General features: G+C 37.1%; 1 protein-coding gene across 4 annotated transcripts in view; it reads right to left on the reverse strand.

Annotated features, from left to right (window-relative positions):
• Positions 1-828: 828 nt before the first annotated feature.
• Positions 829-27,820, reverse strand: part of ARHGEF7 (Rho guanine nucleotide exchange factor 7) — a 127,796-nt gene continuing 100,804 nt past the window's right edge. For 2 of the 4 annotated variants that reach the window (XM_075525698.1, XM_075525705.1), the window contains exons 14-21: positions 27,603-27,681; positions 26,096-26,235; positions 25,188-25,412; positions 23,103-23,196; positions 20,095-20,184; positions 7,310-7,409; positions 6,631-6,685; positions 829-4,003 (exon numbers count right to left, since the gene is read on the reverse strand). In XM_075525698.1, the coding sequence (XP_075381813.1) occupies positions 3,881-4,003; positions 6,631-6,685; positions 7,310-7,409; positions 20,095-20,184; positions 23,103-23,196; positions 25,188-25,412; positions 26,096-26,235; positions 27,603-27,681 (906 nt within the window). In that variant the 3' untranslated portion in view covers positions 829-3,880. Of the gene's footprint in view, positions 4,004-6,630; positions 6,686-7,309; positions 7,410-16,515; positions 16,693-20,094; positions 20,185-23,102; positions 23,197-25,187; positions 25,413-26,095; positions 26,236-27,602; positions 27,682-27,820 lie in introns of all 4 variants that reach the window. The other 2 variants (XM_075525713.1, XM_075525690.1) reach the window with 2 other exon arrangements.

Consider the following 27,820-nt stretch of genomic DNA (forward strand, 5'->3'; position numbering starts at 1 on the left):
AGGTCAACCCACAACAACGCACACCCAGACAGAAAATCCCCAAAACACTACTTAATATGAAAAGTAACTGAGGATTTTAAATTGTGGGGAAAACTTGTCTTTACAGTGATGAACCAAGAGAAAAATCAGGAAAACGGGAGATTTCTTCTGACTAAAGTTATAAAATGTTCTCTGTTCTTTTTAAGTATACCTCCTAAGCAAAAAAAAAAAAAAAAAAAAAAAAAAAATCTCACTTATTGATCCCTTCAAATGCCTTGTCCAAAGACTGAAGCCATCTTTTCAAACAAATCACTCCCTACACTTTCCATTACCCATCCCACCATCGTGCATAAAGCAATACTGATTATATTCCTACCATAAAAATCACCCCCTGCTATTTCATGTGGCACCAGCCAAGTAAAGTCTCTATGATACACACTTACCACAAATTTCAGGTCTATTCAGATAAATCACGCATGTAGACAAGTATTTATTTATGCAGCAATTTGCTTTCCTAATGTTTCTTGCTTTCTTCCCTTTCATTATCTTCTGTCTTTGATCTCCTGCATCTTTTACATTACTCTAGCAGGTCAGGTTGCCAAAGTGAAAATTCCTCAGTGCAAGACAGTTAAGATCCTCCTTCTCACCCCTTCAAACAACCCTTGCTTTGTTTTGTTTTCCAGGCATCAATTTGCTATTACAAAAGACCGCAAAAAGGCCCTTTCAATACAGTATACCAACTATTAAGTAGAAGAGGTTATTTATATGAAAGGCAAAAAAAAAATTAAAGCAATTTTCCTTCTTAATCTCATAGCCCACGTATTAGATGAAATGTTAACACTTCATAGGGTAGGGGAAAAATCATGGTTTAATTACAACAATGTAGCATAAACACTTTAGTAGTCGATACCAGGATATTATTGTGACATCTAAACTAAACTTGAGTTCTCCACAGATACCGTAAACAGACACTCTAAATTCCCTAAATGATTGGCATTAAGAAGGTTTATACAAAGGTGGTCAGTTGTTTAAGATGTCATGACATGGGTGAGACAAACACACATACATCAGTAAGTACAGAGAAATGTTATGCTACATTTTGGACAGTTCAGAACTGAAAGTGCTTCACATCTATAGGATAAGAAATGGCTTCATCTCCTCATCCCTAAATGATGAGAGCAAAGAAATAACCTTTTAATAGGTTAAATAAACAGTGCCCCATTTATCCATGCTTATATAAAGTTTCCAACAATTCAGAAGGTCCATGGTGAAATTTACAATCTATATACAGTATAACAAATTGTCAAAGAAAAAAGTTCAGATATTCCTTGGTTCCCAAAAGCCTGAAGCTCACGCTCTGCACTGGAGACAAAAGCTACCTACAATATTAGGTGGGGTTTTTTCTTTTTTTTTTTTTTTTTTTTTTTTTGTAAAAATTAGTCATCCCAATCCACCTTGAATAAAATCAGTCCCTAAGTCCTGGTCATATTTAACAACTGCTTAGACCCAGTGTTTAAGGCATGTTCATTAGATGTCAGTATAGGGGTACTGTCAGAAATTATAATAATCACAGGTACTAAGAGTCAGCAAATTTACACAGCAACGCCACTCTTTACAATATAATGTAAAACAAATTGTTATGATGGAAGCTGTTCCTGAGTTAAAATTTGCTAAATACTGCTAAGATCCATGTTTTCCTTTTATACTTCTTCCTCTGGAATGTCCTTTCACATATGCTCAGTTGAAAATTAAAATTCACTCTGAAAATAGCCTGAATGTCATAAAGTAAAAATGTTAGCAAAATTCTAATTATATCGGCATTCCCACATCTAAATTTTGCCAAGATGCTATGAATTTGCAGGGTTTAGTATCACTTAGCTTTTAGCAAGAGTATTTTCTAAATATGAAGATAATTATAAATGTCAGTCCACATTTTTGTGCAACTGCAAACAACAGAAAGATTTTGGTATCAAGAATTATCATAAATTTAAAGTTCTGTGATTATATATGTAACTCTAATATTGTAGACATTTTTAGTTTTCTTATCCAGTCTGCTCCTTTAGAATTAAAGGAAGATATTTTTAAATTGTAGGAACACAAATTAAAATACCTACAGACATATTCAGCTTTTTAAATCGGACAACTAATTGTCTATTCAGATTCTTACGTATCCATTCCCACAGAATTGTTCCTCAAGTATGTAATCATTGACATTCTTTCCTATTTAAAAAAGCTGTTCTTGGCTGAGAAAAGTGGATAGCTTTAAAAATAGATTTTTCATTAGATTCAAAATGTGCATGACAATTCCTACCACCCTAATCATCCTGGCTCCAACTCATTAAAGTTCATATAAACATTTGCTCAAGTCCAAGCATTAAATTTAACAGGAGTTAAAGGGCACTAGAATATCAGGATGACAAAAGGTTCAACAATTTTGCAAGAGTCTGTGCTATACCTGCACTTCTGACTGTCAACTGAAGAAAAACCCCTCAGAAAATTGCACTGTCTGGAGTTTGATCCAAAGTTTGCCGAAATCAATGAAACACTTACAAATGAGCTTTAATGGGATTAGTATTTTAAGTGCTCCAACTGAAGCTCACCGTTTGCAGTGATGTAGCATCTCCTATTTTAAATACAAGAAAGGACTGCAGTAATTGCACCTATCAGACTAGGGAATAAATGTTCATTTGTGTATTTTCAAATCTGTCAGCAGTGCAAATTATGAATTACAGTCTGATTAAAAAAAAATCTTATTTCCACATTTGTTTCCATTTAAATCCTAGTAGGACAGAAAACAGCAACATGCTGAGAAAATGGGGTGGGAAAGGAATGACTCTGCTTCCAGAGCCTGGGAATTCCAAAGAGTCTCTTACATAGTGGTATAAAAACAAAGCTCTGAATGACGTTTGGCCTAGCCCATGTGTCTTATGCACAAAGTTTTAGCTAAAGTTAATTGTTGTGACCATAAAATATAAATAGCAACAATTTATTCACAAAATTCTGGATGAGATTGATTTTTTTTGCTTTAACAAACTGTATGATCTATTAAATTATCAGCCAGCTGTATGTTTAAGCACAACAATAGAAAATGTAGTACATAAACACCTAAAAATCAGTCATAAAAAGCAGGCAAGTACATCAGTCTTCTGGTGGCCAAAGCACAACAAATTAGTCTGCCAAACAAGTGTACGTGAACATAAATCATGGGCATTAGTTCTGTTAAAAAATTGTTTCTACTGTCAATAAACAGTTTTCTATATTTTAATACTGTTCTTAAAGAATTGTAAACTGTTTAAAAATGTATGCACAGACATAAATAACAGTAAAGGATTTAAATACAGTGGTCAATAGGAAAAATAGGTTTTTAAATTTGCATGTGTGATGAGTGGGTAATTTGGAACAAATCCATAATTATCCACAAAGAACTCTGACCTTTCTTAGGTAAGACAGTACTGCCATAATTTCTAACACTTGTGACCATTATAATAACAAGAGAAAAAAGTAACATCAGCCCTGATACATCAATCACATATGCATTCAAAATTACAGATATTTACAAGAAAAATATATATTTAATTAAAAAGCCACTGAAAAACATGGACTTTTAGTCAGGTGCTGCACTTTCTGCAAAATGAGGTAATTTAGATGCAAACAAATTAAGTTTAGTAGAGTTCAGGATCCATGGTCTCCACACTTAAAGTACAGATTGCTTCAGTAAATGGCTTGACTTTTCTATATGTTCAGAGCAAGAAATCACTAGATCCAGTTAAATCCTGTTTTGTAGTGCTCTTGAGGCAACACTGACTAATGTCAGAAGGCTTCCCAGCTCAGTTTTACAACTGGTCTTTCCATAGAAAGAAAAAGGGGGGGGGGGGGGAGGGGAGGGGAGGAAAAAAATTAGTTATAAGTTGGTTTCATCCCAAGATGGATCATTCATGTTCTTTAGAACTTTTCTAACAAGCTTCTCCAAGTCCTTGCGAGCTCTTTGTTCTTCTTCTAATGATTTCTTCATCTTTTTGTTATCCTGTTCAATAGAGACAGAAATATTAGTGTTTGGATTTTTTTTTTTTTAACAGAACTTTTCTGACCACACATACACTGTCAATTACAAATTCTGAAGGCTCTTCTCAGTAAGACTGCTATTAGTTGTTCAAAAGCAAAGCCTTCTATTAAAATCTCACAAAGTACACACGGTTACTTCACACAATGCAACAAATCCCACCAAATGGAAACTGAGCTATTTCCTATTTATACTTAGGGGTCCTTTATAATGCAAGTGCTAGTAACAGATGGCCAACGATCTTGAATTCTTTTGCTCAAATCTGATCAATGAACAGTGGAATATATTTGTTGTTAATGGAGAAGGGAAATGGAGCAGTAAGTAGAATAAATATCCCCTCTAAGAGGCTCCTGCGATTGTAAGTACTTTCACAATCTCAGAAAAGCTTCTTAAAACTTAGTGCAAATTAACTTGCTTCATTAGGAAAGTAAATAGGTGAAAGGAGTATCTTGAAAACCATTGTGTTCTCTGGAAAGTGTTTTGTGACTAAACTTTAAACCAGACAGATGACTACCAACAGTCTAAGAGGAGTCTGAATTTCAAGGAACACCACCACTCTGCACGTATATTAACGATTAAGTCGGTTCTCAGTATTTAACGCCATCAGGTAATATCGCAATACCATGAACAACAGGACCGTAAGGATGTCACTGACCAAACCACAGTAATGCTTACATTGTTTAATCCTGTAAAGGCCAACGTGATGCTGGCAACAGTGGGGAAGCAACCAGAAGACAAGACAACATTATATTAAGGCTTCAAAACAAGTCTATGGGTGTTTAACAAACACAGGTCTGCAATCGAGGGGGTCCCACTGGACTCCCGTTGGCTGTCATTTACAGACATTTCTAGAAACAGGATGGGATCAACAGCTGCTGCCTCCATAACTCCGTTTCCTCCTCAAGTCTGTTGAGAAACTCAGAAATGTCATTCTTTTCTCGTAGGTACAGACTTAATTTCTTTTCATATGTTTATTTATTTACTGCCAATTCAGGACTGTACTGTTCAAGTGTAGTGCCCGCGGATCAACAGCTATGAATAACCTGTGGAAGCTGCTACAGGAGGGATCCCACTTTGCATGGTAAGTCTCACCAACAGGCAGTCTGGTGTCTACACCAACCAGTGCACTATATACTCCCAGGGAGCCTTTATCCATAAAGCCCTTTGGTCACTTGGGATCTTCCCAGCTCAGAGATTATTTCTGCCACTTCTCCCATTGGCAACATCACAGCAGCAGGCCAATAAATGCTTCTAAGCTGAGATTCCTGATATACAAGAAAATGAACTCAGGCTTTAATAGGTCTTGGCTTTGGAAGATGCGAGATTCCGAAAAGACCATCTGTTTGCAAAGGCACCAGAAAAGAGAGCTGTTGCTTGAAGCTCAGGAGAAGGTGACTTTTTGTTTAGGGTCACACAAAGATCTGCGGCGCCTCAGTGAGGCAGCACGTTTATCCTTTGTACAAAAGCAGCCAGGCCACAGGAATATCAGTGCATTGTTATTGCTGCTTGCATTACCTGAATTATATTTTCAAGACGACTGTTAAATCTGCATTAAACCTGGCATACACGTGCTTTATATGTTGAAAACAGCAGAATTTAAGTATTTAAGACATCAACTGTCCTATTTTGAGGAACATGCATGACATCCTTAGAAATACTGGGGATGCTTACAGATGGGCAAAGAATCCAGATTCATGTTTATAGCCCAAAACCTAAAGTAATTTGAATACAAATCTGTTTTACATTAACACAGGAGATGTTATCCAACTTCCTGAGTCACAACTGTTAAGGTCAGTTAGCAAATTCACACATTGGAGAGTAAGGATAATTCAATGCTTTTTCGCCTACACATTAAGCAATGACTACGTGCAGCAGCATTAACGTGGTTTAAACAGGCTGTGTCCTGACGAGAAAAAGGTATTTTTAAACGCCTCATTTTGGATACTTAAAACAAGCTTAAAACATCAGCTGCAACTTCCATACCAGCAACTCAGGTGAGATCTTGCACAATTCCCCCACGTGACAAAGCAGCACCCTAAGCTAACCTGAAGCCGTCATTAAAAAAAGGCCACATGACAAGACACCAAAAAGGACTCTTGTCTCTGGAAATGAGAGGTTTTAAGAACTGATTTGTAAGAGGTGTTCAGGTACTGAAATAAAGGCCTACTTAATAAAGGCCTAAATAGATCCAGACATTTCTACTACAAAATTATACTTTCTAGAGCAAATACTATTTCACAGTCTCTATAAGCTTATTTTGCTGGTGATACAGCAGAACTGAATTTGCTTAACGCTTTCAACATTTCACAAGTTATAACATCCAAAAATGAATGAAACATAGCTTAGTAAGTCACCTCAGAGAGAGGATACTTAACGCTATTCTCAAAGGTTGGTGCTCCAAGGACTGATGACAACCACAAAAGAGGGTGCTTTTTGTCAAATTGGTATGTTTTACTTTTAAAAGTGAATCTAGTCCAAAATTCAAGGTCATTCCTGTCAAAATGAATCAACTTACAAGCTGTATTTATTTTTGTGATAAGCCTTCCATCTTTCCATTCTCCAAGTTGCTATAAATGTAGCAAGTTACCAACCTGTCTTAACTCCTGTACTTCATCCTTTAACGCATATACTGTGTCAACAAGGCTTCTAAAATGAAAAAAGATTATGTTACAACGGTTTTCAGAAATACATGTCTAAATCTATTATTAGACAAAACTGTTAAATTATATGCATTAAAAAACCCCAAAACCCACAGCTAACAGCTAATTCAAACTTGTGTTAAAAAAATTGTCTCTCATCCTGATTTACATTCAGTAAGGCAAGGACGTGTTACCAGCTTCTGTGACAGGATACACATCTCAAGCACACATGGACCTATACTGGTTTCTGTATTACAGCTTTCTGTAACAGAAATATATTTCATTTCCAACATACACCTTACCAAAAGAAATAGAATGACACCACATACTAACTAGAAAGATTACACCAATTTAATATTGAAATCCTACAGCACTTGAAAAATTATTTACAAGTGAAACATATCACTTCTTGGCACGGAAGGAGTAAGTTGCACAGCATATACAAACGAACCAGACTACAAGCATTTAAATGAAGGCCAACTGCACTTAAAAGGACTGGCAGCATACTCCAAACAGCTCTGTTCCCTACTACAAGTGTACCATACACACACTACTATAGTGGGAGACGGGAGGAGGAAGAAGAGTGCAAAGTTTACTGCTTTAATCCATCATTCATTAAATGTTCTCTTACTTCTCTTCTATAACAGTCTGACCATTACTTTTAGTTTCTTCTACAATAATTTTTTCTTCCTCTGGAAGCAGGACTTGAGGAGCTGATTCTTTACGGGAACCTGTTGTAAAAATAAATTACAAAATGAGCAACTCACAAATATTGCTGGGGCATTTTAAAGATTATTATTTCATTCACTGCATGATACACCTGCATGACCAAAGTATATCACTTTCCATTTCCCCCTTCCCTCCATACACACAAGTTACTGGCACATTTTTTACATTTGAAACCACAGCCTTACAACAACATAAAATTGTCTGACATTCCTATCCTGCTGCTGACATAACTCCTGTGTCATCGATGGGGATGCTACACTGTTCAACTGTAAGTAAAAGCTATACAAATTCACCATCGCTGACTCAGAGATAGATGTGTTTAGCAACAGCGATTTAAGCCTCAAGGACAGATTCTGATCTCACACTGACACAAATCCAAGAAATAATTCCACTCGAAACCAATTACTCTACCAGTAAGGAGAAGAATAGTGGTATCAAATGATACAGCGATAGAATGAGAAAAAAGTTAAAAGCCCCTTCCCCTGAAACACTATAAACAACACAATATGTGTGTGCGCACACATATACATACACTTACAGATAGTCTTTTAGTCCTATAATAAATTCCTACCAAATGAAATACATACTTTGTATTCAATAAATGTTTTTAAAAGTACTTAATGGCTTGGCAATAGAAACTCAAAACATTCCAACATCTTCAAAACATTTTCCACTATCATTACAATTTATAACATCAAGATAATACATATAGATTTTAAAAAGTAGCTCTGAATAGAAAAATCTACAGCTTAGAGATGTGCATCCATTCATACGTAAAGTATGTATTCTAGAAACGTTATTTAATTAGGCTGCAACAAATTACAAGCATTTTTTCTAAAGAAGGTCTGTAAATAAATTGCTGTCTAAGCATTTGTTCAGAATTCAAACACAGCAGATAAGGCATTAAAGTTCTTGCATATTTTAACCAAGATATCAGTTTTAACAAACAAGGTACACTTGCCTACCAATTCATTGTAATAAACTTTCATTAACCAGGAATGTCTTAAGTCTAGTACAGTCTGAACTGATAACTAGGTACTACGGGGTGCATGCCTGTCAGGAGAAATTAGTTAGCTCCTGCTGAACAGCTGCTTTGGGATAACAGTGCTTTTCTTTTATGGTTCATGATAAAATACGTAATTTAAAACACACGTAAAAATGAAAGAAATCAAGCTCATCAAAAAATACTAACTTCCCTAACAGCTGCAGTCTTGAGTTCTGAACAATGAGCTTGTAGGCACCATAGTTTAGCAGTACATATTAAGCTATTTAAGCTATTTTAGCAAACAACGACCAACATCCTTTAACAAAGAAAAGTTTCCTTAAGCTGACAGTAAAGATCTAATGTATCAGTACATGATGGTCAAAATTTTATGGACTAAAGATAACTGCAGATTTGAGAACAGAATCTCGTCCTTGAAAGCTGTAAGTTCTTCATCTTACAGAGCAAAGAAATCTTTTAAGGGTTAATACCCTTCCACTCCCACTTATTTTCCAGGGAAGGAACAACCTGTAAAACAAGCACATCCAAACTCTGTATGGAGCTCAAGGACATTTCCCTGTTTGCGCTGTCAATCTCTAATTGTAAAAAATTGTCTTATGGTTATTTCAGTTAATTGGTTACTGCTCTGCTTTATTAGCCTGGGAGGTTAGCCCGGAAGGTAACACAGAACACAGAGCTAAATGTTATTTTAGGAATTAATTGGCAGCAGCTGGTACCAGATCACTACATTTTGGGTCTCTGTACCAATGTGGAGCACCTCAGCCCAGCAGACGCCAAGGGAGGCACGGACCAAAGGCAGAGAACTGCCATGTGTTTCTCACCCATGACTCCCTTCAACCAAATGGAGCAGCGCATTATATTTATCTCTGTATAGAGCTGCATCCAATTGTCTTTGCCTGGTCAGAGTAACATGGATCCTTGCAAAGCAAAAATAGCATGGAGTAGACAGCTTTAAAAAAAAATGTCCCAGCTGTACAGTTATATACACACATGCATATAAAACAGATGTCTATGCCAGCATATCTTGATGTACATACAGCATAGCACAGTAAACACTTAATACTAGAGACACAGAATGCAGTTTCATTAAATCAAAACGTTCACCAACATTATACACACAAGGAGACCACATAGTACACACATAAACTTACATGATGCAAAACTGTTGCTGTGAACACTGACCTTCCTGTGCCACAAAACATTAACTACCATGGAATTCAGGACATCACAAGTTTCACTCTCGCCTTCATTGCTCCGACACCCTTGGTCATGCAACTTTTTTATTTGTATCTCAGAACCCTCGCTGCTCTTATGGTTTGTACTTATGCAAAAAATCCCCACTTTCTCCTTTATCTTAGTTTGCTTTTTTTGAGTTTTGGTGGGGTTTTTTTGTTTGTTGTGGATTTTTTTTTCCTACACCCCACAAGCACTTGCTAAGTATCAAAGGTACAAACACACAGCATATCTATTCTGCAACAAAGGCCCCTGTCATCAAATGAGTATGAGCACAGTAACATAAGACTTCATGTGTCAAGCTCTAAAGACAAAATGAAGCTACTTCACTGTCCTGCTTTTCCGCACCATTTATGCCAGAAGCGTTTCTTTTTTTTTCTTAAGACACATTTTCTGGCAATTATGTGTCTAGAATGGTCTTCAAGCAGAGTCACCTCATTACTGACACTCGGCAATATTCCCTAAATTGCCCTTGTGCCTCCACCAGGTTCTCTATGTGACCATTTCTCTCCAGAAAAGTTTACAAGCTACAGCTTTAGGACATGAAGAAAGGGTTGTGTTATAGCACAGAGGGGATTTCATGCAGAGTTGTACTAAAAGGATGGTGCAGGAAATTGCTGCAACTTAGATAATCCTAAGCACCTCTGAGACTTACTCCACATTTTCATGAAGTAGTGCAGAAGAATCAAAAGTTACTTCAGTTTGCCATATCTGCCATTCCTCAATCCTAAACATGCAAGTTTCATGCTGAATTTTATCAAGAGACACTACTCAGTCTCATTCAAAGTCAAACAGGCCAAAAGGCAATGTTTCAATTGACCTCCTACAACTCTGACCCTAAATCCCCTTGAGACAATACAACCAAAAGTACTAGTTTAAAAAAGAAAAAAAAAAAAAAAGATGTAACACCCACCCACACCTAAACCTTTACAAAACGGGGTTTCATTTTGTTTTCTTTTCCTTTTTTTTTTTTTTTTTTGAGGTATTGAGGGAAGTAAGGTGGATGGGAGAAGAAAGGATGCTTGGCAAACCCAGACAATTACTTGAAGATTAGCAAACAAATGTTAAGGCTGAGTAAGTTGCCATAACTTTTCAATGAGGAACTCCTACATCCAAGGTCTTGGAAGAATGACCCTACTGTTTAGAAGTCTGTTGCATATTTAAGGCAAAACAACTGACTATTATGGCCAACGTTCAACTAAGTTTCCATCAATTAAATTCCATCAAGAAAATAAAGATATCTATTCAATATTACTATCTCCCAGCCCTAGAGTGGAAAATAAAGAATTACAATGCTTTTTGCCAATACCATACCCTAAATTATATGTTCAGCAAATTTAGCCTCCATAGTAAAGCAAATAACAACACAGCCCACTTGGCATTCAGACCAGGGCTAGAGACCTTAGCAATACCCACTATGTAATGTGGTGCACCACCTGACGTACAAGAACAGGCCTGTGGGTAACAGCACCCTGCTGTTAGTTTTCAGTGTCTGATCCCCTTTCCAGCCTAATCAACCAGCCACACCAGCAAGCAGTTCTGAGCATTTCTGGAAAAAAGGAAAGCTGAAACCTGTTTGGCTATTTATGTGGCGGAATGACTTCATGACAGAAGTTCACTTTATACCCATCTGAAACCGGCAGAACATCACTCCTAGCCCTGGAGTGCAGTCTTAACACCAAAACGGGAAGAAATTATAGACTGCACACTGAATGCCACAGCGTTTCTCCGTGATGCCTGTTCGCAAGCATAACTGCACAACCCCAGCCTTTTATTCACTCTCCTCAGAGGGGAGCGTGACATCTTAAAAAATGGTTGATATGGTACCATGCTGGTTCCTGACAGAAGCCAGGCTTCAGAAGGAGCTGTACTGGTAACCAGTCTGGTCCTTCATTTTGAATCTTTTGGCAGGCAGGCGTGGAAGAGTCCAGAAGTTTTGCACAGATCTTAAGACATTAGGCAGAAGGGAAGGAAGAGAAGAAGGGGGATGAAATGCAGAAACCTTTTCACTTTAACCAGATATTAAGTCTCCGCCTATGTTCAGAGACCTTGTCTGTCCAGGAACCATTTAAGCCAACAGTAAAATGGAGGTGGGTATTCACATCAGCTACTTTAAGTAGCTAGCCTAAGGGCCTCAGTTAAAACCCAGCTCTCCCTAGTCAATCAAGAACAGGGTTCCTTCCTCCACCTGGCCGTCTGGAGGAGAAGGCTCAACCCAGGTACTCTCACACTGATACTCTACAAAGAGTTTGCCTTCTTCCAGCGACTATGACAGTCCTAATTTAAACTATGGAAGTTAGACCCATGGTGCTGGTGATTAACTTTCAAAAATGAACAGCATAATTTGAGGCCATTAGCAATGATTCAGTTTTTAAGTATTGCTGTTTTCTTCACTTTTTCATTCTTTTATTGTGATTAGGAGAGGTAAGGAGGGGAAAACAAGGCACAACAAAGGTCAAAAATTAGAAACAGTACTTGTAAATATACAATTCTGCTTTTCACCAACTTTTCTAGGGTCTCTTCATAAGCTAACCAGCTCTTTGAAATTATTTGCTTGAGTTTCAAAGACAGAAGTCTGACTTGCCACTGAAAGACAGATATGTGCATACACAACTGTTTAGATCCATCATTAGCCACCGGTATGTACAGATGTGTAAATTTCCTGGAGAAGCAAGTGTTGGACAAAAATTACTTGTCATTTAAAACATTCAGTATTTCATTGCATTAGTTATTTTTAAGATGTTAAAGTGGATGAGCAGACCTGCCAAATTAACCTTCTCTTTCTCAATGAGTTTTTGATGAAGTCCTAATATGAAGAATCCTAAAAATGGTGCTCCCAGACTCTGCGGGCACTGAGATTAAAGCATTGAAAAAAGTATCCTTCATGCTACAGATCTGCCAAAGTCAAAGGGGAGCCCTTTAATATCTTCTACAGATAACAACAAATCAGAATCCAAACATCAGGCCAAACTTAAGTTTACTGTATAAAATACATCTTTTTTTGCAAATTCTTGGAAGTAACAAAAAAGGTTTTGGCATGAAGTGGTTTTCGGTTTTGTTTGGGTTTTTTTTAACTAATAATGATACACAAACAGGAAAAAACCCACATGACTCAGATGACAGATCTATGCAGTTTACAGCAAAACGTTTTGATGAGTAAAATGAAAATAATTAAGGTGAACTGAAGCACATACAACTCCATATGTGTTAGTCATATAAGAACAGAATTGAAGAGTTTGAAAGACAGATACACCATCTGAAGAACTGGGATATTTCTAAGACAACATTTGGAAAGAGCTATCCCACTAAACTTCCTGTATTTCACTATCCAATACAAAAACTTCCAACCAGAGGGCTGTAGGGCCAAAACTAGAGTTGCTACAATCATAGCAAAAAAAAGTTATGACCTTTTAAGAGAAGTAGGAAATTACTTCATTTATGCTGATATAAACATTTTAGTATGTATATTAGGCTATCATTTTATTTAAATTCACTGAAATACAAGCATCTTTTAAGTAGAAACACTAAAGATAACTCTTGTTTTAAAGAGCAAAATGTTGTAATATTAAATCTTGAAAATATGTAAGGTTATAGAAGCCAATATTATATTCATAAAATTTCTCTCTGGTAACAGGACCTGCAGAAATAGGTTTTAGATTGTTCCAATAATTCAGCCTGTGCTTTTACTGAGAATACACCAATTCAAAAAATTAAAAAGAAAAAAATAAAATCAATTAAGGGGAGAGGGAGACAACAGAAGAACGTTCTATAGATGGCAACATCTCTGAAAAGTTATTTTTAAAAAAAAAGAGGATACAGAAGGATACATACTTCACATTACATTGAATTTCCTGTAGTTGTCAACTACATTAAACAGAGATTACAACTTATGTCAAAAAAGCTCTTTCACTTCAGCATTTGATTCCTCTGGGAAGAGGGGAGGGAGAGGAAAGAGGCATGGGGAGGAGAGGGAATTACATGTTAACTTACAAGTTATGCTGTCCTTTCCCCCTGTGTAATAATTAAATATTAAAGTCACAGTCTAGCAAATGCAAAATTTATTTCAACTGTACATAACAGATGTCCTTTTTATATAAAACAAAACACTTAATTGATATATGCAACCACAAACAATATGCATACTGTACAGTACAATGCAACATTCAGATATACATCCATTTTGTATTTTCAAAAGGCAGTCACCTACTAAAGATGGCTTCTCCCATTCACAAATGAAGTGCACAATATATATTATTTTTTTCTATGTTTTACGTCACTATATACACATTAATGTGTTTTGGCAAGATTATGCAAAACACCCAATTAATATTGGTTGGTTTCAATTTATGGCAAATACCAATTTATGGAAACACTGTGTAAGTCATGTGAAGAGGGGCTGACAATGGCTTGAACCTACCTTCTAATTCAGATTCTCCATCCTTCCAGTGTATTTGTAACTGTACACATATAATTTACAGAATTGCATAAACATAAGGTACTATTATTACCATGACTAAAGTTCCACAAAAATAGAAACACTGAACCTTTGGACTGAATACCACCATTTCCACATTTGCCTTTTTTTTTTTTTAAGCATGTTGCATTAATACTCTTGATCAGTTCACAATAGCTTATGACCTGTAACACTGAAAACACGGAATGATTTTAAATGTGTGGTGACGTTAACATGAGAGATCCTAATTATGATAATAGTTAATGACTTAAATGCTACAATAATTAATGGTGGTAAACTGTCAAAGCTTTGGTGCATAGAAAGTCAATAAAATCTTCAGATCTGGATAACAAAACATTCTGTGTGATAAGGAAAATTCAAGTGCAACAACTGTATTTCAAACTCATATTTACACTATATAACATGAAACAGACATAAAGGAATTATCATTTATCCAATGCAGAAAACATTATTCAACTAGAACACCACAGCTTAAGAAACAGGAAAAAAAAACAACAAACAATCCATACTTTCCATATATGTTAAAAAAACAAAAATTGACTGAAAGGAAGAGGGGAGTGAAGTGGGTTACAAATGCGCTGTGGAATGGTATGGAGCACACGTACTCATCTCATTTCTCTAAGCAACACTCCTCCGCTTTGAAAAAAGTTCAACATACACAAGTTCCTGGTCATTACGTTAATATATGACTAGTAGTAAAATGTACACCTGAAAACCCTCCTTGGTAAGCACTGCTGCTGTTAGTCACATTTTTGAATGCCAACAACAGTGAGAGAGGATAAAGCAGGTGATCAAACAAGACTGAATGCAAATCTGCAGATGTGAACTGCTTTGAAATAGCTTCTCCACGCTGACCACCTTCTGGAATCATGCACGTCTAGCAATTACTAACTTTCTGATCATGTAACCTGCAGAAAGGTATTGATTATCTTTTAAACAGTGTGATCAAGTTCCCAGGTGGCAGTTAATTGCATCATGATTATTCTGAACTTGTTCATAGAGTAATACCTGAACACTGGATAACATGCTTACTTGAAAAGGGGTAAGGGAATTGCATCTGGGGACCCTGGTGAAAATGAGAACTGTTTCTGTCCTTTCATCACATGCTTTTCCCTAATGCTAATGAAGATTTAGAAAACACATCATTTTTGTTTCGATGCCAATTATGTTATCCACAAGACAGAACACACACACGTCACCCCAGCAGTGCCCCAGGTGCAGGTTAAAGACCTTCAGCTGTGCACAGTGTGTCACAGTTCTCTGAAAAGCCAACACGACTGTAAGTGAAGAGCTGCTGCTGAAAACAAACCTGCTCATGAGAGAAGTTACAAAACACAATAAAATCTGTCACGGACATGCTCCAAACAGTACAACCCAAAAGCCAAGCATTCTATTATTCAGAACTTCAAACAAGCCAACATGATCACAATTGTACCTAGAGTTTGAGATGCTGAACACTCGAGCCTCCATCAGAGACACCATTTTCATCTCGTCTTTTCAAGAAGAATGGTCAATTGAGAGTTGTCAGCTGTGTATTTTAACAGGCAAGTAAACATCTAGACCCTGCTTTCTGCCACACTACTGCATACAGTAAAGTGACAGTATGACCATAGGTAACATGAGAATATCAAAACACTGCATGTAATGAGCATGGACTGCCAGGTTTTCATGACAACTGCCAGACTGGGGTGGGGGGAGAGCAGTGCAGTCCTTTGTATAAACATCTAAGCAATGAGGAAAAGACAGCAGTATAAAACAGAAATTTATATGGATTAGCAAATGCTCTTCCAAACAAATGGGCCAGATACGTGAATATCTGAATGATTTTACAGCTCTTGTACTCCTTATTTTTAAGCTGCATTTTTCTTTCTCTACCAGCTTTGTATTTTGTTAGTAATATGTAGAAAATCAAACCGCTACCGCTAAGGTATTTCCATATTGCTGGCACTCAGCTCACAAACCAGTATGGTTTCAGTTCAAAATACAAAAATGTGCTGTATCCAAAATAAAAAAAAAAAAAAAAAAAAGAAGAAAGGACCTGTTGCTACACTGACCAAGTCAAAAGAAAAAAAAAAAAAACACACAAACCAAACATTCAGAGCTACAAATTAACATCTGTCAGTTAAAAAAAACCCTCAAGAAATATCATCCTTAACAGGATATACACTTCTTAGAATGACTTATTTGTATGTGTATTGAATCGGCAATAGAGCCTTCAACCAGGTATAACTGAAGTTTCAGAAGCTCCCTCAGAAGTTGTTAAAATATCACATTAAAGAGACAAGGAACAGCAAGAAAACATCTAAGAAAAGCAGGCTGTGATACAACAAGCATTTGTTAAGAAAAAGCTCAGAAGTGCATTAGTTCTGGTGAGAGATATATGAGCAACAGCTCTTACGAGATGTAGACCCCATTCTGTAACTATGGGCTGTCCATATACTGTCATAGTCAGAGTCTTCTGAGAGGTCTGAAGGCTCCAAACGAGAAAGACTACTGCGACGACCCAAGGAGTCTAGACTTGATTGGTCATCATCAGCCAAGACGTGATTATGCATCAGGTCAGTGCCTTGCCATGCTAAGGATGTATAGGTGAAATGAAATGGTGGATGTGGATAGGCAGAGGTGGGATGAGGAGGAGAACGTAAGGAATAGCCACAACCAAACACATGAAATAAAAGCAAAAAGGTGATGGGAAGAGAAGGAAAAGAGAAAATATTGTTAAAAAGGCACCAAAGTTTGTGGTTTTTTGTTCTTTTTTTTTTTAATTTGTTTGGGGTTTAGGTATAAATTACACTCAGCATGTAATAACGTTTGAACTGTTACAATACAATTTTTGAAGTGGTATTTAAGCTTCTAAGCAGCCTCAGTTGACAATTCTGAATAATCAAAATCTTGTTTGAAAGCAGATTTTTTGGAAGAGGGAGTTAGGTTCTTTTGAAGTATGGAGTCAGTTCTGGCCTGGGGGGGATTTGATTGGGGACAGAGCAATAAAGACAGTGCACCAGCGTGATCCAGAGCTGATGTGAAAAGCAACAGCCCCTTCCCCACCACACATCTGTACCTCCATCCTTTCCCTCCCTTGCAATGACACAGTCATTTGTACAGCTGCTTGGTGAGCCAGGTCAGGGAACAGTTTCAGATGAAAACTAACCCTACAAAAGATTCTTTTTCAAGCAGGTAATTTCCCCACCAGCTCACAACACAGCCACAGAAGTGCTTGTGTCACCACTGTAAAGAGGAAAATGCAGGGGAAAAAGCAAAGGTTCTCATGCAGAGCAGGGCTGCTGACCTTCTAAATCAGCAGCAACATCTTGCACCCACTCAAGGGGACTGCTGAAGCACAGCTCTTCTGTGCCTGCACCCCTTGTTAACCATGTAGTAAATTAACTCACAGAATAACAGAGCCAAGAGCCTAACAGCAACACAGTCTGGTCCATTCCAACCCCTCACACACCTCTTCCTACACACCTCTATCTGGATCTATCTTCCCAATTCCCTCACACACCTCTTCCTACACGCCTCTATCTGAATCTATCTTCCCAATTAAATACTTCAAGATGTCTAGGGTAGTTGCTCAAACAGCTTAAGGACACTTTTTCTGGGTTTTTTTGTTTGTTTGGTTGGGGTTTTTTTTGTTTGTTTGTTTTGTTTGTTTGGTTTTTTAAGGCCTGGCAATATCAGAGGACTGAAACCCTGTAAGTGGCCATGCTATGAGCCACCATACACATGATACTGCAAAAGACTTTAAGCCTTCATTTGGAGCAGAAATGCAAAATAAACTCAGTATATAAGAAGCAGGAGAAAGTGAAACTCTGTTCTTTTATTTGTATGGCTCCCCAGATTAAATCCCAAATCTTCCCCACCGAACAACTGAAAAAAGTTGCTCTGCTACCTCTAATGCCACTCCCTACCGATTTGCACTGGTGCCATAGCTCTGCTGAATTGACATTGCCAAAAGCAGCGCCCCTTGGGCTTTGGATTAAGGTGCAGGTAGGAGAACTGCCAAATGAGTGCTGTGCGGGACAGGCAGAATATTAACACGGAGGTAAGAAAGGAGTATGTAAAAAAAGGGCACACTTCGTGGATGACAGGCAACTCTTTCATTCTATTCTTCTACGCTGACTACTGCTCCCACAGAAGCAATTCCAGCATGACTGGTTTTTTTTTCCCCATTTCCAATTCCAGTCTACAAATGAATCTTCTGAAACCTAAAGTCTTAGATGACAACACTGTGTTTTCCAAACAAAGCAGCCATGTGCTTAATCAATAAAAAAAAAAAATTATTTCTTGCTGCAATTAAGAGCAAATAAAAGCTGCTGACTTCTGATGTATGCAATGATACCCACAGCACTATGTATATTTCTTAAATATACATAGAAAGGAAAAAAATAGGCAAAAAAGCAAAAAAAAAGTCATATCCATTTTATATCTGCACACACACACACTACTGTGCCAGTGCAAATGTTTCCCCAACAACTTCTTGTCACATTATCCTCGGAAATAATCAACAGATCAGTCAAGACATTTAAACAGCAATCATCTCATTTAATTTTGTTTGGAACAACAGTATATCTTCAGAATTTTGAATACATTCATTTCCTTTTATCCAATTAAACACACTACTGTTATGACTGTAGGACTATAAAACAGATTAATATTAATAAAAAATTATTTAATATTAGCTAATTTATGAAATTGACAATTTATCACTTTGGAGACCTACAGTTCATCAAGACAGAAAAATTAAAATGAAGGTTTTTGCTGTTACTTCAAAAGTTTCTACAGTCTAATAGAAGGGCCATATTCCCATTTTAAAGTACACACGAATACAAAGTAGCTGGATTTTTTCAAGGTGATAATAGTAAATGAACACATATTAGGAAAATCCATGAACTAAGTTTGCAACTGTGTTTTGAGACTTCTCAACTGTCAGCATAAAGTGCTTTTGCTTGGAAGCAAAACAGGCACAGAGCACTGTGAGTAGCAGTGACAGTGATTAATACCTCAAATTTAAACAGCTTTAGTGAACAAGGAGTAAATTATAATGTCCACTTTTCTAGTTCCTGACAACAGCAAAACCAGACGAGTACTTCAGGATCATTATACTGTGTTCCAAGGATCTCTGAATTAAACTGGTATTCAACAGTGCAAAAACTGTGCAAATCGGAACAAACGCAACAGCATTTCCTCCTTCCTTGTGCAAATGGAACACATGCTGGTGGACTCCCCTGCTTTGCGTAATGTTTTACTTACAATACAGAGGAACTCCACATGGCAACCTTGATTTGGATTAAATGAAGTAGGACCCCAGAGGCACGTTACAGGTTTTCAATAAGCTAGGTATTGATCTGAGAAACTAAAAATGTCTTTAAGCAACACACAGATCTGAGAACAATTTCTCCTGAAATTATGAGATGGGATTAAAATTTGTAATTAATACTAAAAACAACTAGTGGCAATAAAAGAAGAGAAATTCTTATAGGTCTAGGTTACTTTCCCATAGTGGAAGTCTCTGCTGAACAGAAAAAGACAAAAATACACTCTGCCAAAATTATGACTTGTTCATCATTCCTCCTCACTACTTACCAGCTTCTTGAAATTTATCAAAAAGCATGCTGATCAACTGTCATATTCGGTTCAGACACCTCTCATTCATTGGTGAAGGTTTTGTGCAATTTTAAATGATGACAAGTAGTCACTTTTGTTTTGGTGGGGTTTTTGTTTGGTTGGTGGGTTTTTTGTTGTTGTTGTTGTTGTTTTTTTTAAATATGGAAAGAATTATAGTCTCTAACCATGGACCTTGGCATCCAATATTTAAACACCCAGCACTGATTATTAAGCCAGAAACAGGTTATTATTTCTTTCAGGTCCAGCTTGCTACTTGCAGAGGCCTGAGAACATACACCTCTTTTTTTTTTTTTTTTGCAAACTATCCAATTTGTGTTTTAGTTAGCCATTTCAGTATTTTCTAACTTACTTGAATTTAGTGTTTGACGTGTTTTGGCACTTGTGCAATATGCTTCAATGACTTTAAGAATTTGAGCATCTTCTTCTAAAGCAGCTGTACCTAGAATCAATGGGAAAAGTAGAATTTTAAACATGGTTATGTTTCTTAACATAGAAAAGCCTTTGTAAATCACTATGTTTCAGTTGAGACCAAAATTCAGCTTAATCAACCCTTCAAAATTCTCTTAATCATCCCATTTTAAAAATCAAACTTCACTGAAAAAAAGTAACAGTTTAAAAAGACAAAATACTACTTTGAAATGCTTGGAAAAAACCCCAAGTCAAGAGTAATTACCCGCACATTCAAGAAATTTTCTGAGCATCTGAAGTTGCACAGAACATGTTTTGAAGTGTGATCACTCTGGTTCTAAACCAAACAGCCATTAAACTGAAAAAAAAAACCTGTATAGCCCAATTATTATATACATATTATTTAATGATTTAAACAAAGAAATCAAGGAACAGAACGTTAATTCACAGAAATCTTGAAAACTTTTAGGTTTTGTGTATATATATATCAGATTTACCCCTTTTAACAGCACACTATTGAAAATTGAACTCAAAATTAACAACATAATAAATATATCAGTACAATTTCACTCCAGTTTTCAGCTGGAAAGATGTCACTACCACGTAAGTATATCTGTGAAAGTGGAGTAATTAAACTTCTCAGACTTTAAAGTGGAAACAGCACTACTGACAAAAGTCTAACTATTCAAGCTTAATACAGCAAAATTTTCGTAAAGGTAGAGCTCCACAAAAAATCTTCTCCTTGGGGAATTCAGTAAAAATGCTGTCAAATTGTTCACTTGCAACAGAGTGAAATTCCAGTCAAACTGAAATCTAGAAGTACCTCTACCGTTAGTTTAGGTGGAACCAGGAGTCTAAATGTAGGGCAGGCAAGACAATTTGTTGTTTTAAAGGTGTTTTTCCTGTTTTCCTCCCCACAAAGCTTGAGGAAAAAAAACTAGTCTTGAAGATTATCTGCTGCATGAATCTGAACTGCCTTCAACATCAAAATGTAGTAATATTCTCTGTCAGCCAATGCATCCTGTTAGTTTTTGTGATTTATTATCACCAGAACAAAGCCAACTGTCCAAACATTTGTCAGGACCAGCTGACAAGCTAACTGTTTAAGAAATTATCTTGACCCAATATAGTTTCCCTACAGTTTAAGAGATAGAGGTACTCCAAAGTACAGGTTATTTCTCTTTCAAGGCAGGAAAAATAACTGGATTTCGTTGTGGTTAGAATGTAGCACCATATTATTACAGTAGCAGGACAAATTTGACATAGCAGTTCTCAAAACATAGCCCATAAATCCCTGGGATTCCAGAGAAGGTATGTAATAAAACCCAAACTTATTTATCAATAAGCTTTCAGTTTGATAGAAGTTCCTCGGTGGAAAACTTTTACAGCTCCACAAGCTGGAAAAGGTTGAAGGAGCACAAATATATAACAGAAGCTTCTAATAACAGAAGCTTCTAATTACTGACACAAGGGGGTTGGGGGTGGTGGTGGTGTGTGCGTGGAAGAGATGAATACCAAGTATCAGAAAGTATTTCTGTAAGTAACACTCTGACTTAAAGCCACCAAAAATCCCTTTTATTGAAAGTTATCTCCTACATACAAAACACTGAAAGGTGCACTCCTAATTTAATCAGGAATAAAACAATGTATTTTCAAGCTATAGAGCCCCTCCCTCCCCCAAAAAAGAACTCATCTCCTCTAAGTGTTCTTTAATAATTTCTAAATCTGCAAGTTGACAGCTTTACTGCTGTCATTACAACTACCTAATCTCCCTCCTCCAACATCTGAAATGATACTGTATTCCAGTACTTTCATTTTTCCTGAACAGATATCTTTCTGTAAGGAGATAAAGCATCCTAAACTAAAACATGTACTTGCACATCCATGAGCACACGACTGTTCTATTCACTACCTTAACCTTTGCCATATGAAATTCACAGCACACTCAGAAGGACTCTACCTTAGACAAACCAACAGTGCCCTGAGGAAAAGCTTTTTGTCTCCAACCCTACATATATCAGTGAGAGACAATGTTCACGATAACACACTTCATGCATTGAACACTCAAGGCACAGTCTCTATCTTAAAAAGCCCATGAGCAAAGGACAGACAGAGAGAAGCAAAAGTTGCAGTAAAAGAATCTGGCCTTCATATTAAACACCCTGTCTTTTATTGATACAAGTAATTGGATTATTCATTCACACAAATTTATAAGGAAGGGTTAGTGACACTGACAACTAAATGAATATTGTGTTTCCTTGATAACATTAGTGTTCCCTCCACTCCAAATTACCCCAACACCCAGATTTTGACCCTTCTGTTTTTCTATACATTCATCAATCTCTCTCAGTTCAGTGCTGTTCTTCAGACTTCAAGCAGTCTAAAATTCTGCAATTTATCTGGACAGAGACACTAGCAAATGACCTTATTTCTAGGAGATTAGAGCAGACTGTTGGATCTTAGAGTGACCGTGGAAGCAACTAGTCTTTGAACCAGCAGCAATACCCAGCTTTCCAACACCCAGCTCAGCAGAAGCTCCTACCAGGATCGATTTAAGAACATAGCTACTAAGTATTCTGCCAAAGTGAGATAGTATCTTCAAATTGTTGTTTACAGTATTAAAAGACAGGTTTACCTTACTGAACTTTACATGGCTCTATAGTCAACCTCACTTCCCTCTCTAGCAAACAGATAGGAATAGGCACTTGACAAGCATACATCCACTGTAGTCAATAGTAAGACTCTAGGAAAGCAACTAATCCCATCGTGACATAAGCACCTAAGATGAATAAACCAAACCATCCTCTGGAGATACCTCCCCCGTCTCCCCTGACAGGAGAGAGGAAACCAGACAACTTGCTTACACTGTACATCTAACTTTCACAGAATTTAAACTGATGTTAATTCCAGCCTTTGTATTATGCAGACATTTGTTCAAGTCTCTCTTACTTTTTCTCAGTGCAAACTCTTCATCTGATGGCTTCCGTTCTGGCTTGCGTTTGGGAAGCAGCTTTTTCATGGTTTTAGGGCTTTTACTGAGATCCTGTGCGGGGAAAATAAAAATAAAAAGAGTAGAGCTTCTCTACAATATTTCAAAAGTTTAACTGCTAAGATGTATACAGACGTTACTAACTAAAAATCTTTTAACAGCACCAAAATCCAGTTTGCTAATATTTTTTGGCACATCCAAGTTGCCTGAACTCGCTGATTTCCTCTCTACCCTTCCTCCAACTACACACAAAGTCAGATATTTTATCTGTTCTATTAACAGAAATAGACAGAAAAGTTGCTGCAAAAGCATGCAGGCTGTTTGGGAGCTAGAGCGAAGGGAAGAGGCAGGCATATACTAACACAGGTTTTTTTCCTTAACTTTTGAAGGGACAACCCATTTCACTTGTCTACTTAGAAGCAGGTAAAAAAGGTCCTAACAAGGAAGCTTGGCAGGTAGTATACTCTTCAAAGACAGAATTTGTAAATGTTTAGGTCTGTTCTTACAAAGCTCTACAGCAAAAAAAAAAATACAGCAACAAATACAGCATTTCTGCTCAAAATGTGGTCATGCTAGTTTACAGGAACAATGCTAGGTTACAGGAACAAAAGGAATATACTGGTCTACCCCTTACCTTAAGGATACAAGACATCCTCTATAAAAATACAGAACAAGAAAGTAAAAAGGTGAATGAGCAGGACAGACCAAAGATGATGAAGATAGGTTTTGAACATCATTGTATGCTAAACAGTGTAAAGATGATTGAAATTCTACCACATTGGAGAATTTAGTGCCCTACACATGAAAACGTGAAAGGAATCTAACTTAAATTACAAAATGAGCATACAGTACAGCCAAAGAAAAGAACCTCTTGTAGCAACCAAGCCTACATACTAACCTTCCAATTGCAGACCACCTATCATTTTTTCCCTGTTGTTTAGAGGATTTACAAAAGAAAAGAAAAAAGTCACACGCACACAGCCACCACAAAAAAACCCCCACAGCCAGGCCACACTCAGGCACAGTGTTTAGGCTACAGTTTCTAAGAAACAGCAATTTACATGTCTGCAAAATAAAATTTTTCTGTCAAATCTCATGCTTGCAGAATAAAATATTCCTAGGCGTAACTCCATGATTCTTTCTGGGTCCTGTTGATTCACACTAAATAAGTATCATGAGAACGCATGACAAAGATACTGAAACAGGAGATATCACCAAGCCACAGAGTATCCAATATTCTCCTCCTCACATACATGCAGACTTCCAACATAAATGTAACATTTCCTTACTATTTACAAAACCACACAAAATGTAGTGGCAGGACCAAATTAACTTACTGCCACCATCTTTTTGTGGTTAAAACCACCACATTTTATTTCTCTTGGAACAGATACCTGTTTCATACCATACACTAACTAAAAACTACAACAGCATCCTAAAATCTAAGCCTTTTTTTTTTTTTTGCTAATAGTAACATTAGCCACCAGATTCTTTCGAGTACAAAAACATTACATATATTTTGACAGTTACTGTTTTTTTTTTTTTAAATATGCTATTGTTACCTAGTAACAGTGGTAAATACCAAGGAACCAACCACAGCTGTTTCGAATGATTTGATACAGCACTCTGAAGCACCCTAAGATCCCTTAACCCTAGATACTTTGCAGTGTGCTTAGCAAATAACTTACTTTGCAATAAGCCTGGATGATCAACATAACAAAGGAATTGCTAGTTTGAAATAAATGAATAATAATAACAACAACTTATTTATTAACTGGATAAAGAGTGGAAATAAGTGGAAGCACCTGGGGGAGGCGGGAAAGCCTCTCCTAACAAGCCTTAGTATTTTCTGAGCTGCAAGATTAAATCCCTGCTTGAAATAAACAGCATTCGCTAGTCCATTACCATTGATTCAGCATTAGCTGTTAAATCATCTTTATATAAAAACATGCACAAAACTGTAAAATGGTGGTGTGTAAAAAAGAAAGTTAAACTTCCCATTGTAGGTCTGCTACATGTCATATTTCTTGGCTACTGCATCTCACCTCTTTGTAACAAAGAGCTGCTGAAGGCCGTAATGGAGGTGCGGGCCGTAAGCAGCTCAGACTCCAAGGCTTGGGGGTTTTCGGAGGTTCCAGAGGTCCCCAGTTTATTGTGGTATGTGGAGTCCCATGATGTGACGGATGAGGGAGAGTGTGGTACGCAGGAGTCAGTGGTATTGGCTTGCTGTCTGAATGCTTGCTGGAGGGTGTTACTGGATGGGAAGGAAGCTGTCAAAAGACACAAAGGTGATGGGAAGGGAAAGCAACCATATTATCTTAATAAAGAAATAATATCATCAAGGACTGGTGAAACAATCTCACTTGCTATCTAGTGCTTCTGTTTATTACAGCTGGCCTTTGAAAATTTTGACACTAAATTATTATTATTCAGAAAAATGGAGCTTGAATAAATTTTTATTGTCTACCACAGACAGAGCATACACTAAAGAAAGAAATGCTACAAGCAGCCCTGCTCCTACTTCTCTCACCACTAAAGACAGAGCTAAATTTAGATCCATTCATATCCAACAACTCAAATGCAGAACCCAAAAGAAGGTACTTAAGGAAATTGTTTCTCCACAGCCTGTCAAGTACATAACCAATTAAAACCTACTGTTACAAGGATACTTAAAAGACAGTGATGTATTACTTGGTCAAAATAAAAAAAGTAATGATAATGACTTTTCTTTTACCCTGTTGAACTATTACACCAAGATCTAAGCATTTTATTCTTTGTTCACACAATTAAAACCAGAATGATATTTAGACCCATTAAACTACATTCATAACATTCAGTTCTTATTACTAATGGCTAAAAAAAAAAAAAAATGCTTCACACAGTGGTATATTTGCCAGATAACCTAATTCTGCATATACTGCTCATTCACTTCAATCCAGAAGCTATTTCTTACCGTGTGAGATGGCACAGAGTGAGGTTTAATGGTGGGATTCCCAACAGTTGTGACTTTGGTTTGCTTCTGCAGGTGATCCACCCATTCATGCAAATCTTGTTGGTTGTTACAAGACACTAGTATCCTTTCAATCATATTTCCTGGGTGACAGAAAACAAGATGTAGGAAACCACAGAAAAACAACTTAGTCAATCTGACATGATTATAAAGAGACTCATTTCCTAAAACATTATATCCCTTAAGTACTAAGCAAAAATTTTAACCTGTATTTTCAGTACAACAGCATCTCACTTTTCCAGGTTGTAACAGACATTTCCTCCATGTATTTTTTCCTGGGCCAAGCATAGGAGTTCTACCTTTTTTCCCCACCTCTAATAATTAAGCACAACCTTTAATGATAAGAAATAGATGTAGGAGGCAGGTTCATCTAGTAGCCTTACGCTTCTCCATCTTCCCCAAGAAAGCCAGCATATAGCCTAAAATGTCATTCTTGAGTCTATAAGCTACAATATAGGAAAAGTTATAAAATACAGTTCACTGATCTTCTCTCAGAAGAAGGCATAAAGTTGGTCTGAATCTAGTACTAAAGCTCAGGTAACAGTCACTTGGGAAAGCAATCTTAACCAAAGATTACTTTTATTTCTGCAGTTAACTCCATTTTAACCCACCACATTGCTTATCTGAGGTCAGTTGCATACCTATTATCTCAGAAGAACGTGCACCATCAACAGCTTTTTCCCTCTGCCTCATAGCACTGATGTGTGCCTGCCACTTGAGAGGGTCAAAATTACTTTACTTAAATGCAACCTGCTTGGAGGCAGAATTGATCCAGGAAATGAATGAAGGTATGAAGGTCCACCATGGGGACCTTGCTCCCACTGTCCTTTAAATCCCCCAAGGAAATAAGGTACATGCTGAAACAAATGACTTCACAGACAGAGATTACCCAAAGTAAGCACAACAGCAACCATCATTAGCAGAGATGCTGAAGGTCTCTCAGGAAAGAGGTGGACCATTTCTGGAAGAAAGCTCTTGCTTAAAGCTCTTCCACAGTCTCTGGAATTTATTTTCTTCCAGTGAGTAGCATACTTTGAACTACTTCATTATAAAGGACCTTCTCCAAGGCTACTGCCTCCATTCATTACAATACAGAAACTTGGGGATGAATCCCACGCAAAAACAGTTTGTTAACTGCTGAAGACAAGCAGTAAAAAGCAGCTTTCAAGTGAGGCTCTGGATAGCTGCCTTACAAAATTTGTATAATCACAGGATAGTTGAGGCTGGAAGGGACCTCTGTAGGTCATCCACCCCCCTGCTCAAGCACAGACACGGAGAGCCAGTTGCCCAGGTCCGTGGCCGGACAGCTTTTGAGTATCTCCAGGAAACCTGTGCCAGTGCTTGGTCACCCTCACAATAAAAAAATTTTGCTCTGTTCAGACAGAATGTTTGATGTTTGAAATAGCATATCCTGCAATCAGCAGTAAATAAAAATATTTACAGTCAATACCTGATATTTCAAATGCATTTTTATGGTTTTCACTGTCTTCTAGCTTTGTGATAGTCATTCCTGTCATTGGCAGTTTTCCCTAAAAAAAAAGCAGTAACACTGAAGTTAAATCCAAAACACACAAAAACATTACCAAGTAAAGAATATATAAACTTAAAGCTCTGAACAAAGACATACACAGTAAATTGGCAAACACACACACACTGATGGGTTTAAAA

Source organism: Mycteria americana, chromosome 1, assembly GCF_035582795.1.
Source record: "Mycteria americana isolate JAX WOST 10 ecotype Jacksonville Zoo and Gardens chromosome 1, USCA_MyAme_1.0, whole genome shotgun sequence".
NCBI lineage: Eukaryota > Metazoa > Chordata > Aves > Ciconiiformes > Ciconiidae > Mycteria > Mycteria americana.